Source organism: Thunnus thynnus, chromosome 2, assembly GCF_963924715.1.
Source record: "Thunnus thynnus chromosome 2, fThuThy2.1, whole genome shotgun sequence".
Lineage (NCBI taxonomy): Eukaryota > Metazoa > Chordata > Actinopteri > Scombriformes > Scombridae > Thunnus > Thunnus thynnus.
The window spans coordinates 11,073,374-11,088,934 of NC_089518.1; the positions used below are offsets into that span (position 1 = coordinate 11,073,374).

The 15,561-nt window shown below is 41.3% G+C and overlaps 1 protein-coding gene across 4 annotated transcripts in view; it reads right to left on the reverse strand.

Annotated features, from left to right (window-relative positions):
- kat6a (K(lysine) acetyltransferase 6A) overlaps positions 1-15,561 on the reverse strand; it is a 35,261-nt gene that overhangs the window by 10,671 nt on the left and 9,029 nt on the right. For all 4 annotated transcript variants that reach the window (XM_067602945.1, XM_067602923.1, XM_067602936.1 and 1 more), the window contains exons 3-10: positions 9,177-9,285; positions 5,739-5,854; positions 5,044-5,125; positions 4,594-4,708; positions 3,976-4,292; positions 2,822-2,934; positions 1,696-1,811; positions 727-868 (exon numbers count right to left, since the gene is read on the reverse strand). In XM_067602945.1, coding sequence (XP_067459046.1) covers positions 727-868; positions 1,696-1,811; positions 2,822-2,934; positions 3,976-4,292; positions 4,594-4,708; positions 5,044-5,125; positions 5,739-5,854; positions 9,177-9,285 — 1,110 coding nt within the window. The remainder of the gene's footprint in view (positions 1-726; positions 869-1,695; positions 1,812-2,821; positions 2,935-3,975; positions 4,293-4,593; positions 4,709-5,043; positions 5,126-5,738; positions 5,855-9,176; positions 9,286-15,561) is intronic.

Below are 15,561 nucleotides of genomic sequence, written 5' to 3' on the forward strand. Positions count from 1 at the left end.
GGTGAATGGAGTAGAAGTTAGTGTCAAGCAATGATCTCAGCCAAGTCTCTGGAGACCCTAGCAGATAAAGAGGGGTGGAGGAGAGAAACAAAGAGCTGTAAAGAGAAAGAAAAAGGAGGGAGGCTCAGGTTGGCAGCTCGCCAGTTATCTCTGCTCTCCTCTGAGTGAGGATGGACTGCAGAGCTGGGAAACAGGAGCTGCAGTGGCCATGGCCTGCAGACAACAATCTACTCAAAACACTGCAGTACTAGACCCAGAAGAGCAGCTTAACTGTAGATTGGTAATTATGTATTTTTCTAATAACACCATTGCCATTCCCTGGTGCAAAAACCTAAAAGGAGATTCCACTATAGCGGGGATGTTAGTGATTAATCAATTAACAATTAATCACCATTAGGAAATTGATCAGGGACAGTAACAAAGTATTAAATGGTTTGTACTGTGTCAATACTGGGAGTAGTCTGTGTAGCTTGAGGTGATTACCAGGATAATAACTTGAACACTTGGTGCAATTTTCAGGCCAGAAAAAAGAGGAGAGGAAGAAAATGCCTTTGGTAATATATTGCGCTGTGATTTGCGGGTTAAGCACAAGCCTGTCTCTCTCCATCACAGCATCATCCCTCATCACTCACTCACACCATTTTATCATCCCTCTGGTCTTTCAGTTCATTCATTCTTTCAACTCCATCACCATCGTTCTGGCCATCTTTCTGGGTAGTTCCTTACCTCAAATACAGAGACCTCATCCTTCCTGTAGATCTCATTGGCAGGTGGGTGGAACCAGTTGCACTTCTTCATGTGCTGGTAGAGGATGCTGCGACTCTTCATGTAGCGCAGGCAAAACTCACACAGGTAGAGCTTGGGTAGTCTGAAAAGGAAATAAAAGGTGGAGTATGATCAAAGACGGAAGAGTGAGGAAGAGCTGTAAACACTCATAATGCCTGTCTAGAAAGATTTAAACGATTAGTGATGACTATTAAGGTCTGCTCAAACAGAATACAAGGTGAATTCTAGAGGCGGTACAACTGCATCCAAAGTTGATAGACACACGCGAATGAGCACGATTAAATGTGAATTTGCCTGGAGCAGCTTGAACTGACACATAGATTAGTCTGCATGAGTTGAAAAATTCCTGCTTGCCCCTTTATAAATCTACTTCATAAACATACAGAGACAAGAAGAAAATGACTGTATGGAAAATAACAAAAACAGGAGTTACTGGTGAGTTCTGAGATCTGCCAGAGGCTGATCTTCCAAGTCTGTACAACTGGTACATCAACTGTTTAGGGCAAATAAATGCAGATTTTCACAAAGAGTCAAATTCAGGCAAATAATGCTATGTGGTTTCTCACTGAGCAACATTAAGTTTTAGGGTTGATAGATATTTTTTGTGAATGTGTCAAAAATCTTTTGTTTTTCTAATAATTGTTATCTTTTACAGTTCTGAAATATCTAAGGAAAGTAGATTTGGTTAGAATAGTAGTACAAAATGTTACATAATAGAATAAATGTAATAGACACCCTTAGAAAACCCGTATCTGGCTATGGCTGCTTACTTGCCAAAGTAGGTGCTACTGTAAACGACATTACAATTAAGCACCATTATGTTGGTGGTAATTTCCAAGTGTGCATGCAGAAATGTGAGCTAAGTACATTATACTGTGCTATATGTTTCATTATGGTGCATTTGCTTACCTGCTGTACTCCTGTGGGTAGGGAGAGGAGTACCATGTCTGGATTTCAAACTTGCCAAATTCGATGACTGATGGACAGCGCATCTGAGGGTCTGGTGGACCTGTCACCCCGACTTTCTGTTTGGGCGAGCAAGAGTGATGAAAGAAGATAAGGAGAGGAAAACACAGAAGGTCAAGTCCAGGTTTACTATTGGAGGGATTAGTAGATCAGAGGGCAGCAGACAGATTACACACCAGGGATTACTGGCCTAGAGCCTTACACTCCAGCGTGGCAGGTAACACTCAGTGTCCACACACACATACCCAAAAACATATCACTAGTATGGGAAAACTAATTGATAGAGTTAGTGACCAAAAGTTACACGTTCTAATAACTCTTGAATTGTCAGGGACCTGGCTACCTGCTAACATGACTAAAGAGCTTCAAGTGGAACTGTCAAAATGCATTCTTTCACTGGCCACACACACTGTTCACTTTCTCTTAACACCAACACTGACTTTATGTACTTAACTGAGACATGGCAGAGGCCCAAAACACTCAACTATATCGTTCCTCCTTGGTATAGTTAAACTGACCAGCCCTGCCCTTCTAAACATGGAGTAGAGTTTGCCATCTATCACAAGTATAATGTGACAGTCAAGCAATTTTAACACTACACATCAATTACATTTTAGTGAAGCTGCTGTTCTACAATCACCCCATGTTATTTGCATCTACTGGTCATTTAAAAACAAACCTTTCATCCTCATATTCATCACCCTGCATCGTTATTAATGGGTGATTTTAATATACATGCTGAATCTGGCAGTTCCATGGAAAATTAATTTCTTTCAGTGCTGAAACACAATGGTCTCTCACAGCTAATTGACTTCTACATCCACAAACATGCCTACATCCTACAACTTTGTCTTTTACAACGTGGCTGCTGATGACTGCTACATTTTTATCGCCATTGAAAATCAAGCCTCACTCTGCTCACTCAGAGTTTACATATCAGTGACTCCTGGCTGCTGCCTCAGTATATATTTTTTGGCCTATTTTCAGCTTTAGCATCTCCTTCTCATTGTTTCATCTCTGAAAAACCTATCCCACCTGCATTTTATATTTTGGCACTCCATCTGTGTACCTGTAGTGCCAGCTCCTGGATGTGTCTGAACAGTTCGATGTCTTTTTCCGTCAGGTTCTCGTGCCCCGGCAGTTTGTCGTCTTCATCACGCCAGTCGCTGCCTTCCTGATTGTCTGAGGATAGAAACACAGAGTCGAAATTTATACAAAACTAGTGAGAGGCTTGCTAGACAGGGTGCCAAGATTGATGCTGAGGTGACAGACTGACATGAAGCTAGGGGGATGTCCTCTGTGATATATGGATTCCCAATTGCAAACCAAGATTCCCGCTCTGCTCGGATTTTACCAGTCCAATTGGAACTAGCTCAGAGTTGGCCTTCAAACACAGACGTCACTATTAATGTTAATCAGTGAGGGTGAACGTACCACCTACTACTGTGCCTGACGTATTTTCAGAATACACCAGGAAAACATGATATATGGATATTTTTTAGCTATAGCACCACAGATGCACATTTATAACCCTGCTAGTATAGCTACTGTTGCTTATTTCTACATGATCGTAACGGTAACCTGATTCTGAAATATCACTTATCCATTGTAGAACAAAATTTTCAAAGTGGGTCAAAACACACATCGGTGCAAATGAAACTTGAAGGGGAGTGCTTTGTCTGCTCTGTTTTCTCCTCTGCTGTGCAGTACTTCACACTCTGCGTGTGTGTTTTTGGCCTCAGACAGTTCAGTGGAAATAGAACTGCAGGTGGCCACTTCGAATTACAAAGCTATTTCTTCTGATGCATAAGCAACTATTTTCTCAGGCTGAAAATGACAAATCAATTCCACACCATTTTTACACTTGGTCTGCAATTTCCAAATAAGGAATATCAGGGCTGGATCATTTTAAAAACGGGACAAAGAACACTGATATGCTGTCTATTCTTACAACAACAGCTGGCAGTATCTATGTTTGCCAAGTATGTAGTTGACAACCTTTCATCAAGTTTGGTTGTAAGAGCTGCATGAGGATACAGTAAAGTATGTTTATAATAATAGTAATGTTATATAAATCTTGTACCTTTTTGTCATAATACAATACGTATAATCTTGACATCGACTCCTGTTTGAAGCTGAGGTGTTTATGTACAGACTAAAATTCAATCTGCATTGACTACATGGTGCTGTGTGTGCAAGCAGAAAAACACTGCTACTCCTTACCCCCCCTGTCATCTCCATCTCCTTTGCGACTGGCTTTCTTTCTGATGCGGCACTGCTGTGAGTAGTCCACCACTTCCTGCCGTGCCTTGCGGCCCTCAGGCGACGGTGTGAAGAACTTTGTGAGGGCGTCGATTAACCCCTTGGTCTTGTTGTTGAAGCGCAGGCTTCCCTGTGACATGTCGTCGTCATCTCGCATTGAGAAAAGCAGCCTGTCGTCGCCGGGGTAACCTTCACAGGAGGAGCTGGAGGATGAGTTGGCTGAGGCCGAGCGCTTCCGCCGACCGCGCCCACCAAGCTTCTTGAAGGGCCGCCCTGGCCTGCAGAGGAAGTCAGGGGTCTGGTTAAAACTTTGTCAGGGGGCAAGAGAGCATTATGTCTGGGAACGCATATGCCCAGTAGGTACATATACACATATACATCCGTAAATACATACATTATATCTATATAATAACTACACACACACAGAGAAATGGCAGTGTAAAAATCTGTAAACTTATTCTGGGGTTATGAGGCGTTGTAACTATTAGCTTGTCTGCACTCTGATACATGACACTGTACTGCGACTCTCTACTGGGCTGACAGTGAAGAAGGCGTCCTTGGCTGAAAGCATTTCTTTACCTATTCTTCGGCCGTCCCAGCGGTGCGTTGTAGCGCCGTTTGATTTGTGCTGCCTTTTCGTGTAAAAGCTTCTTTCCCTTTTTCCTGGGTTGGCAGATTTGACAAATCCACATGCCTGGGAGAAAATGAGAAAGCACACAGCTTCACATACACTGAAGTTAGACAAGACAGGCTTCAGTGCAGATACTGAAATGCTCTGGGACTTATCTAATTTATTAGCACTTATTGTTGAAGCATTAAGTGCTTTGTTAGAGTTGGAGGCAACAACTCAAGAGATGGTTTAATCATTTGTCCAACTATCAGTGTGGCTGTAATGGTTAAACAGAGCAGAAACGTGAGCCTAGCAAAGTCTTACAGAGGTAGAACAGACACAAGTTGAATTTATGAGGGGCTGTAAATAGGTAATAAAGAGGCAGGTTATGAGTTAAAGGAGCAGTTCTGTTTATTTACCTTTTGGCATTCGCATGAGGGGAGGATCACAGCACTCCATGTGGAAGCCCCGGTCACACGAGTCACAGAACAACATGTTGTCCTGTAAAGCACAGACACACACACACGTATTGATGATTACCAAAGGCTTTACATGGGTTTCAGACAAGACATATTCTCAGTAACATGATTAAACAATGATACACTGTAAATCATGAACATAAGTTTATACATATAATGCACTTTGAGACATTTATTGGAGAACTGATAAAAACTCTGAGTCTAATTCACACATTTTACTGATATTTCCCCCTCCTAACTAAATAAAAATGTATTTAAATATTTGGCTGTTCTAATTTATTCACTATGAATTTGTTACTTAAAGCATACTTTGAAAAAATCCACTACAATTGGATTGAACAACTTATTTGTTCCTTATTTTATTCTCAATCCTCATGAATGTATTTTTATCAGTGTGCATCTTAGCAGTATTTTCTGCATTTTCTATCAACCTCACTACAAACATTTGAATAACAATGATTCCTCGCTTGACAAGTAAAAGAAAACAGGGAAAACATGCCGAGGCTGACTAAAATAGCTCGATCCCAGGACCACAGATATGTCTATCAGCATCTCTATCTGGCACTTAAGCAGAGAAGAGCGCGTTCACAGGCACTGTTCAGCTGCCAGTCCGCCATATTCGCTCATCCACTCACCGCATTCTTTCCTTGATCCTGACAGCTGCTGCAAGTCTTGCAATCGATGCACTGCCACCACAGCGCCTTGACTCGCGCTGTGAGCTCTGGGGAGAACTTGAGACAGGACGGGTGGCCTGCAGGTAGGTAGACACGCATACACAAACAAGTGCGTCATCATCACACTCTTTATTTTTGTGGCTGGTGACTGACAGCCGTGACCCACTTGCATCATTAAAGAAGGATTAAAAAAAAAAAAAAAAAAGCTCCTTTTGGAATTGAAAACCCTCACTGAATCAAACCTGGTTGCAAAGAGAGTGTTCAAAGATAATTGATAATCTCAGAGAGCTCTGTTTTGGCTATGTCTGAAGAGCAGCAAGCAAGACAGCCTTGTCTGGGACAGAAACCCACTGAGGGAAGAAAAGGAACACAATCTCTCCTCTGCATTCACTAAACAGTGTCTGGTCTTATGGCAAAATTCTCATAGAAAATGTTTTAGAAGCATTTTTGATGTTCGTCACGCACCTCCTAAAACAGATACGCATCCATTTTACTAAATGTATCAATCCACACTGACTCCAAGACATGCACGAGTGAGCGCACATCTCCTAGAGACCCCCACATATTTTTTTACACTTCGAGTCTGTTTCTATGTCACGTTTAGTGAAGTGTAATCTGCACAGACAGCTGTTTAAATCACACAAATATCCCGCTGTATATGTGTTTTGAACTTATTAACCGTATCTACGTTGCTTGATCAGGACTCCCGGACTGTCTGTGAGCTTGCCTGTTTCACTACAGGCACATTCCCCTCACTCGCTACAGTGGGTGGGGAAATAAAATCAATGGATCAATAAATACAAACACTGTCAATTTCTTCCCGTGGAGCCAACATGAACGCTATTTTGGTTCAGTAAATTTCTGCTGTCAGTCAGCCTGGTGAAGGCAGTTTGGATGGCCGCTGTCCTCTCAGCTCCCCAGGAGCTGCAGCTGACAGACGGCTGCTTCTGTGGACAGAGACGCTGAACACAGGTCTGAGTCGATGTGGATTGAAAGCACTTATGCACCGCTCACATCTCATTTCCTATGTGGATTCCCAGTTAGCCAGACTCTTGGTAGAGAAAACAAGATTTTATAGGGAAATAATCATTATATTCTGATTTTTCTGAATACATAGACCAGTACCAGTATCTGTGTGTTCAATAATTGTGTTTATCTTACTTAACTATCTGTTTAAAGCTGGAGAGCAGGACTTTTACATATAAATGAACATTTGTTACATTCAAGCCCCTGCCGAATGAGTTCCCACAATGCTGATTAAGCCTGATTACCCCAGGTAAATCTCTCAGTATTTCACAGTATACCAGAGTTTTTAAATCTGGTGTCTGTGGCAACTTTCCCGCGCTGGCGCATCGGTAGTGATGCGTTTTATGTCAGCTAGCAATGACTGGTTTGCCAGAGCTTTCGGGGGGAGCAACAGTGGCAACGGAGTAGGCTACAGCAGCAGAGCACTCCTGGGCACAGGGGAGATGAGGGATGGGTATACGTCATAAGCACATGCTGACAGTGTTTGAGTCATTACTCTCACTGCCAGAGGGGGGAGACAAAAGTTCCACACTGCAGGTTTAAGCATGGTATCCTGGACCAAAAGCAGAAAGAAAAATAACCAAAATAATGAACTAAAACTCATACAAAGAACAATTTGAGAAGAAATAGAAAAGGCCACATTTTCTGACTATTTCAACCACTTGAAATTATTTAAATACTGAGAGAAGTTGAAGTGGAAATGTAATTAGTGAAAAAATGAAATGGCAGCTAAAATGGAAGTGCTGAAAGAAGTTTCAGTTTCAAGTGTAATCACTGATTGAAGTGTGAGGTTAATGTAAGTGTGAGTATCAGTTGAAATGAAACTGCTGAAAGGAGTTGAAGAGTCAGTTGAAGTGCCAGCACCGAGAGGAATTAAAAACTGAATGAAAATGAGCTGAAGTGTCAGCTGTAATCAACAGAGGTGGGGGACTTGAATCACATGACTAGACTCGAGTCGTAAATTTGAGGACTTGAGACTTGCTTGACTAACATTGATAAAAGACAAAGAGCTGACTTTGTATTCATGATTTGAGACTCGATTCAGGCCTTGTTCAGACTGCCAGCCCAAATCAGTTTTTTTTGGCATATCTAGATTGTGTCCAGATTGATTTTAGAAAGTCTGTACAGCAAAATGATTTCGTAAATCAGATCCAAACCACATTTGGAGATGGTTTGAAATGTGACTCCGATAGGATTTCTACAGATGTGTCTCAGTCCAGATGTGCTGGCCTCTCAAATTGGATTTCAAAGTGTCTTCTGCATCTCTTGCAGCGCAACACACAACGATGACATCAAATGCAGAGTGACGAAGTGCATCTGAGTGGCTGAGCAGAATCCATGCTGCTACTAGCAGAGCGGTATGGAGGCCAACACAGAACAACAGTCCATGGACAGACGCTGAAATAAATTGTCTGTTGGCACATTGGGGGGATGATGGATCTCCATTTCTCATGCTTCTGTGTTGGAAAGCTGTGTCACCTGCGTACATAGTTACTGATGCCTACGTTGTTACTAAGGCTATATTACAATATATAATTTCAGAGCCCAACTCTCTGTAGTTGTTCATTTAGGAAGCTTGTTATTGATTGTCACAAAATGTCAAATATCAATAAGATTTATAAGGTGTTAGCAGGCTGCAACAGTTTGTCATTGATATTGAAAAGAAAACTCAACTTTTAATTGATTCAAATGTGGAAACTGGGGTAGATCATCACAATTTTTATATGACTTGACTTGTGACTCGACTTGCTTGATTCTCACCGTAGTAACTTGGGACTTGCTTGAGACTTGAAAGTTAAGCCTTGAGACTTACTCAGTTAAACAATAAGATAAGCAACTGAACTGTCAGTTGACTTGTAAGTGCTAAAAGCAGTTGAAGAATAAGAGTTGAAAGCAATTGAAATGTCAGCTGAAGATGCAGCACCAAAGAAAGTCGAAGTGTGCAGCTTACTCAAATTACTTTCATAGCAGTCTTTGTATAGCTCCAGTTATATATATATGTGCATATGTGTTTTTTACACTGCAAATGCCTTTTCACTAAAAACAATTATGCTAAGATGACAGACTTCAGACTACATTTAAACCAGTCAAATCTATGTTTTGCAAGCAGTTGATTGGCTTCTCTTCCTCTGTGACTGTTTCTGCCACAAAACTGTGCTAAGATACACAGTGCTAAGATAGTTTAAAGAAGCTCAGTTCACTTCAACTTCAATCAGTGCTTACACTTAAACAAAACTTCTTTAAGTACTGCCTTTTTAACTGCAACTTTATATTGGCTTCCACTTCAACTTCTTTCAGTATTTAAACTGTTTCAAATGGCTGAAATAGTCCAAAAATTTGTCCTTTTCCAGCTCTCCTCAAATCGACACTTACCGCTATTGCCACAGTCGGCGCAGGAGATGAGCTCCTCCGGCTTCTTATCGCGATTCTGCTCCTTGGTCCCCAAACAGAAGCTGCAGATGGGGATGGGCTCTGCCACCGGCTGGCAGAGGGACAGAGGAGGAGGGAAAGGGGACACAGGAGAGAAAGTGGAGACTGTCAGTCAACTTAACAGCTTCATTGTACAAATGAAAACAACAAAGTGGCCTTGTGTGTCCTGCCATAGTGGATGACTGTTGCTGTGTGTATTAACAAGCTAACAGCAGACTGAAAACTACAATGACACCACAGAGCATGTGGATCTGTGAATGAGTGTTTAGGATAATGAAGAGCATGAGAGCTGCAGTGATGAGTGAGCTTGTATAATTTATGCGACATGTCATGTTAGAGGCTGCCATCATGCCTCAATGTCTCTGTTGACTCCTGCATTGTTTGATCAAACGCTGTAACTCAGTTTCTTTTGGTTGTACTGGCAGAGGACTTCCCAGTTTAATTCCACTGCAATGTGTCCCATTGTGACACTCATTCTGAAACATGCCATCAGACATTGAGCTCTGGGGCTGCATAAATCTTTTATTGTGTCCCCGAACACACAAACCTTGTCAGAAGGTGTGTATTCAAACACAAAACAAACACATTATCTGATATGCGCTCAAGCACAAGCCTGCGTCAGGTTTGTATCCAGGAAACAAAAGACCTAACATGTTGTTAGACATCAAATAGGACTTGTGTGTCCAATAAAGCTGAAAGATCACATCCCTGAAGCACTGCAGGTGCACTTCTCTTCACACAGGCAAAAACATAAGAGGGAGGGGGCTGTTGCTGATTCTCATTGAAAGTTTCTGGAGGCTGGATGCCCTGAGGGGAAGTGGTGGCTTACTGCTGCCTCAGAGTATACCACAAGTCATTTTCAACAAACATATAGTTTACAACTGAGCGGTATCAAACAGAATTACACTTTAATTGTGGCAGCAGTTGACCAGTGAGGTGGGAGGTTAAAAAAAAGTAATTAATAAATAATACCACATATAAGGTGCTCCACTGCAAATATTTTAATTGCCAAATATTTTCTGACAAATAAATAACTGAATGACTGAACTATGTTGCAATTGTATTGTCATTTTATGTAAAGCACTTTGTGTTGCCTTGTGTATGAAGAAATAAAATTTGACTTCACTTTATTGATTTGCAGCCTGACAGTACATATTTCCTCACCTAATGACTGGATATAACATGAGCTGTTGGCCGGATTAGCTTTTACTGTTAGCTATGCTACAGTTAACTAGTTAAGTCTGCATCCTTCCACATGTCGAGCTGCTGCTGCTGCTAACTAACTGTCAACACACACACACACACACACACACACACACACACACACACACACACACACACACAGCGGACAGCACAGCAGAGAGGCCGTGGTGGACACAGTGAATCAGGTGAAGGTAACATTTTACTTGAGTTGATGACGACTCAATGCTCCTTAGTAATTTATCAAAACACATGTTGAACAAGCAGAAACATGTAGAAAAGCGATATTTTCATCTGCTTGCTCACAGTCTCCAATCCACTGCCGATATGTTTTACACGACCACAGCTCACTGATTAAGCTAATAGCCAATTGTTACGAACAAGCTACAACAAAAGCTGTCTGCATGTAGCCTAACTGTTTAGCTTAGTTCCTGACGTATGTTAAAACTACTCACATTCTTGTAAATTTAGCTACTGGCTGAATTTTTGGCATGTACAGCCAGTAATGATTCAGCTACCAGGGTGCTCTGTGAAATATTATTTTATTGACGTTTTAGATTTGTTTCCAATGAGTTATTGAGTTTATAGTATATAGTGATTTTGCTGTTGCAAACATTACTCTTGCTGCTCTAGAAACAATAGTTAGTTATATCTAAAATATAAACCAATTCTAATCCTGTTCTGAATTTTTTTTTTTTTAAATAATCATAAAAAAACCTATTCTTTAGTAATGAAAAAGAACAAGTAAGAGAACTGATAAAGAACCGGACTGATAAGAGTATGGACCCTGGCTATGGGAGGATGAGCAAATCACAGTTCAAATTCCTTCACTAGAAGCCTTGTTTTACCAAAATTATTTTGCAATTATTATTTTTATGGCACACTAACAAAAATGTGAGGGATCACTTCAGGCCACAGCACTTACTTTATCAGTGAGCATATTTGTTTCAATTTTCTTTTTGCTAATGTCTGAGTGCACTGTGAAAAGCTGTGTTGTTTTTATAAATACTGTAATGATAAGAGTCCAAAATTATGTGAAAATGCATAGTTTTTAGTCAAATAACATGAAATTACTGCAACCACAGCACCTAAACCCTCCAGGGTTCAGGGTTTTCCCACCTAGGGAAAACCCAGACTCCGAAGGAGCGACAACGTTCTGTGGCTGAGATGGGAGACGCTGTGAACACAACATCTGCTGCCTGAGTGCTTCAACATTTACAGTATTATGGCAGAGCAGCAGAGAGAAAGCCACTGTTGAAAACAACTCACATGACATCTGGGCTGGTGTTTGCCAGCAGGCATGTGGGAGACTCTGAAACAAAGTGAGGAACCTTCACATGCTGGAGCTTTTTGGCCATCATACTGTACTCTTATGTTTGGTGTGATTCACAAATGCTGCATGGTAGCAACGCTGTGGGCATAAATCGCTGTTCAGTCCTCCTGCAACTTTACAGAGCTTGAACTTGAGCTTGTGCTTTTATTCGTTGATTTGACTTTGAGTCTTTTTGTGTTGATCACTGACAAAAAGGCCTAATGAATCCACAGTAATTCAATAGCAAATAAAAGGACTGTGAATGCCTTTTAAGAGAAGTGTAGAAAGCCTTTCATTTCATAATAAAGCAGCTTTTGTATAAGTTGCTCTTTTTATAAAGGGAAACCCCTTAACAGCAAGTTCAAATATACTTTTGACGGAGTGATTTTTACTCACAACATTGTTGTTAATACACAACAGTCCTGCAACAAACGCTGTGAACATATGCTTAGTTATTGTTGAGACTGTCAGTCAGGTGTTGATTAATGACTCAATTTTGAGGCTTTACTCTGTGGTGGTGATGAGCTTATAACATTATCTAACCACTGGTCATTAACACAAATGTGAGTGCATGTGTGCGCATAACTTCCATCAGCACTTATTATGAATTTACAAGGCAGCAGCTGAAAATTATTTAACTGTGCATGAAAAATTAAAAAGGAAGACTTCATTCTCAAGCTCATCCCTGGTGATCATGACAAATAGACTACAACAAAGTACTAATCTGTACATATTTTAGATCAATCCTGATCCCATTGAAATCATAAAATGAAAAAAAAAAAACTTTGTAGGATGCTTTCACACACCCAAGGTCATAACATTATAACTATTCTAATCCTTTATATTTATGTGATAACACAACAACATGGCATTCACTGAGCGCTTTCTGCTGGTTAGCGAGTGTAAATGTACATAGCTGCAGAGAGCTGGCTGGCAGCAGGTCCTGGCAGGGAGGAGACAGGGACAGGAGCTTGATTTATTGGGTTCATTTCCTTCTGACTCAGGCTGCTTCCAACACCCTCCACTAACCCCCCACTACCCACCCACCCAACATAGCACAGGGACAGGGAGAGAAAGAGAAACAAAGGTATGGAGTGAGGGAGTAAGGGAAGAAGGAGGTAAACAGAGAGAAGAAGGTTGTTAAGAATGAGTGGGGAAGAGAGAGAGAGAGAGGTAAGCATAGACATGCAGGGTCGACAGAGGAAGATAGAGCCGTACTTGTGGATAAATGTCATGTGTTCTCATTTTACGTGTTCTCAGGGTGAAAATAACAAAATGGTGATCACGTACTGCCTTTACTAGAAGATTTCAAACTGATCATCAATAATCTCTACATGATCTGAACAGCAATTTTGGTCTGACAAAAAAAAAAAAAAAAACTGAGTAGGATTCAAAGTCAGCAACAAGCAGAGTGAAACGAGAAGGAGAGAATTGTGAAAAAAAGACAGAACGAGGACAAAAATAAAGAATCCAGAGGGCAAGAGAGTGAGGGAAATGGAAAGCGTAAAGAAAGAAAATCTGCAGCAGCAGTCCTCCGAGCTGCCTGCGTGCGACCAACACCTCAATCATTCCTGACGCTTAACTCCTTCCCCGCTGGAGGAGGTCAACTGCTCCCGCTCACCCTGCCAGCGCTCGAGTAAACACAAGCCGAGAACGAGCGTCGCCTTTCACACACACAGACACCTTGTATAGAGACATGCATTACAGTGTGGCTTCAGTTACTGGCTGCCACTGTAAATGAATCCCCAACAGATACTAAAAAACGAAAAGCTAATCCTCCCTCCATGACAGGGATATTGGAACAGCAAAACACAACCCTCAAATTCCTCCTGAGAGGTTTTTCCTCCCTGTTTCAGCCTTTTCTGACTCAGCCAGCACTGGCTGCCAGGACTGCTCTTACAGCACAGCGTCGCTCTAGAAATTTCTCACATCGACTGGCTGTTTGAGTGAAGTATCATGGCCGACATTTGACTTGGGATGTGTGCGTGTGTGTGCACTGTCTATTTTAAGCCCTGCGTGTTCACGTTTTGGCATGTGCTCTTCTTTTTCCAACGCAAGGAGGATTCAGGAACAAAACGATGTTCCGAGCCAAATAGACACGCCTTGTGGCAAGCTGCATCGACTGGGTGGACTTGAAATGCCACCTTTGAGTCCATGCTAACATGTCAAGTATAACTTACAGGCTCTTCTACACACACACACACACACACACACACACACACAGGCAAAGATACTCTGATAGGTCTGACCCAGCTGACACACCCACCCACGCTTTAAGGATCACTTAAGCACAACATTGTTAAACACACTCCATATCCTGTAGCACTGTGCTCCGGTGTTAGCCTAGTTCTTCGGTTTGTTTTTCAAATGGTCGAAATTAACACTTGAGGCAACACGTTGCATTGTCTGAGACCTTCTATGGGGAGATAATAGTTTAAAGAGGTGGCCCGGTTTTCCCTTTATGCAACTGGCCCCTGTTATCCAAAGACAGAGGACAGGAGAGTGAGACAGGAAGGAGACAACAATGGAGGAAGGACGAAAGGAGAGGGAGAGATGGAGGGAGGAGGAGGAGGAGGGGAGAAAGGATGTAAGGCAATGAGAGAACAGAGAAAGAGGGAAAAGCATTGCTGTTGTCCTTGTCTCGTCTCAAGTCAAGGATCTCATTAACATGGGAGCCCAATCTCAGCAACCCCCCCCCACCACCACCACCACCACCAACACCGCACTTCCTTTATGGACGCCCCCACCCCAAACGCAAACTCATTGATCACTGTTACAGGACATGCCATGCAAGCAGAGACAACACACTAACACACACAATCACATACTAGGACTGCACGATATGAGGAAAATCTGCAATGTGGAATAACATTGTTCAATACTGCGATGATGATTATTAACGACATGCGATAAATAGACAAATATTGAAGTGTGCGTATTAGCTGTACAGTTCCTATGTCTTTCTGTTTTAATAGGTACACTGTTAACATAGACCCCAAACACTGAATAGTCCATGCCCACTGAATAACGAAATGAAATTAATTATTTTGAACATGCTTTTGTTGAACGAACTGCACATGAATAACAAACAAATTTAACATTAATTTGATTCAAGCATTATAACTATAAGAAATTGAAGTTTAATTTCCCCTGCTCCCTTTAAATTAATTTCTTCTACACTCAACAAAAACATCTCTATAGCAATATTGTGACAATATTGTAGGGATGACTATTGGTGCGTTCACAAAATATTTACACAATGATATTTTTGATAAATCATCATTAGTAATATGGATATAATAAGTGGGTAAAAACAAACAATAGAACAACTAGAAAAGTCGGGTAAGTTCAGAAAATGACATCATTTTACTGTAACGCAGCCTTTAAAACCAGGAAAAGACGATAAACGGGGATTTAGGTTTATCCAAAATCTTAGACAATATGTAGTGTCCTATCACAATATCGATATGATATCAATGTTTTGCCCAGCCCTACCATACATTGTTGAAATAAATTAAACATGGCAATTTATAATAACTGTAACGTCTCCCATTACAATCATCAAGGCCGTCGACTCCACCCAACAAGGTGCAGAGATCTATAGTATGAGGGGGGAAACTGAAATAGAATAGGGCCACTAAATCAAGAGAAAATTAGAAAAAAAATTTCGAAAAAAAATATCGACCAGGTTTTGGTTCGCAATTGTCAAAAATCAATTTTCTAAATGTTAGTTAATTACGTGATGTTGACGGAACAAAAAAGGCAGAAGTCGACTGCAAAGGCAGCTGCACCTAGACAGTCTACAGCGAGCATACG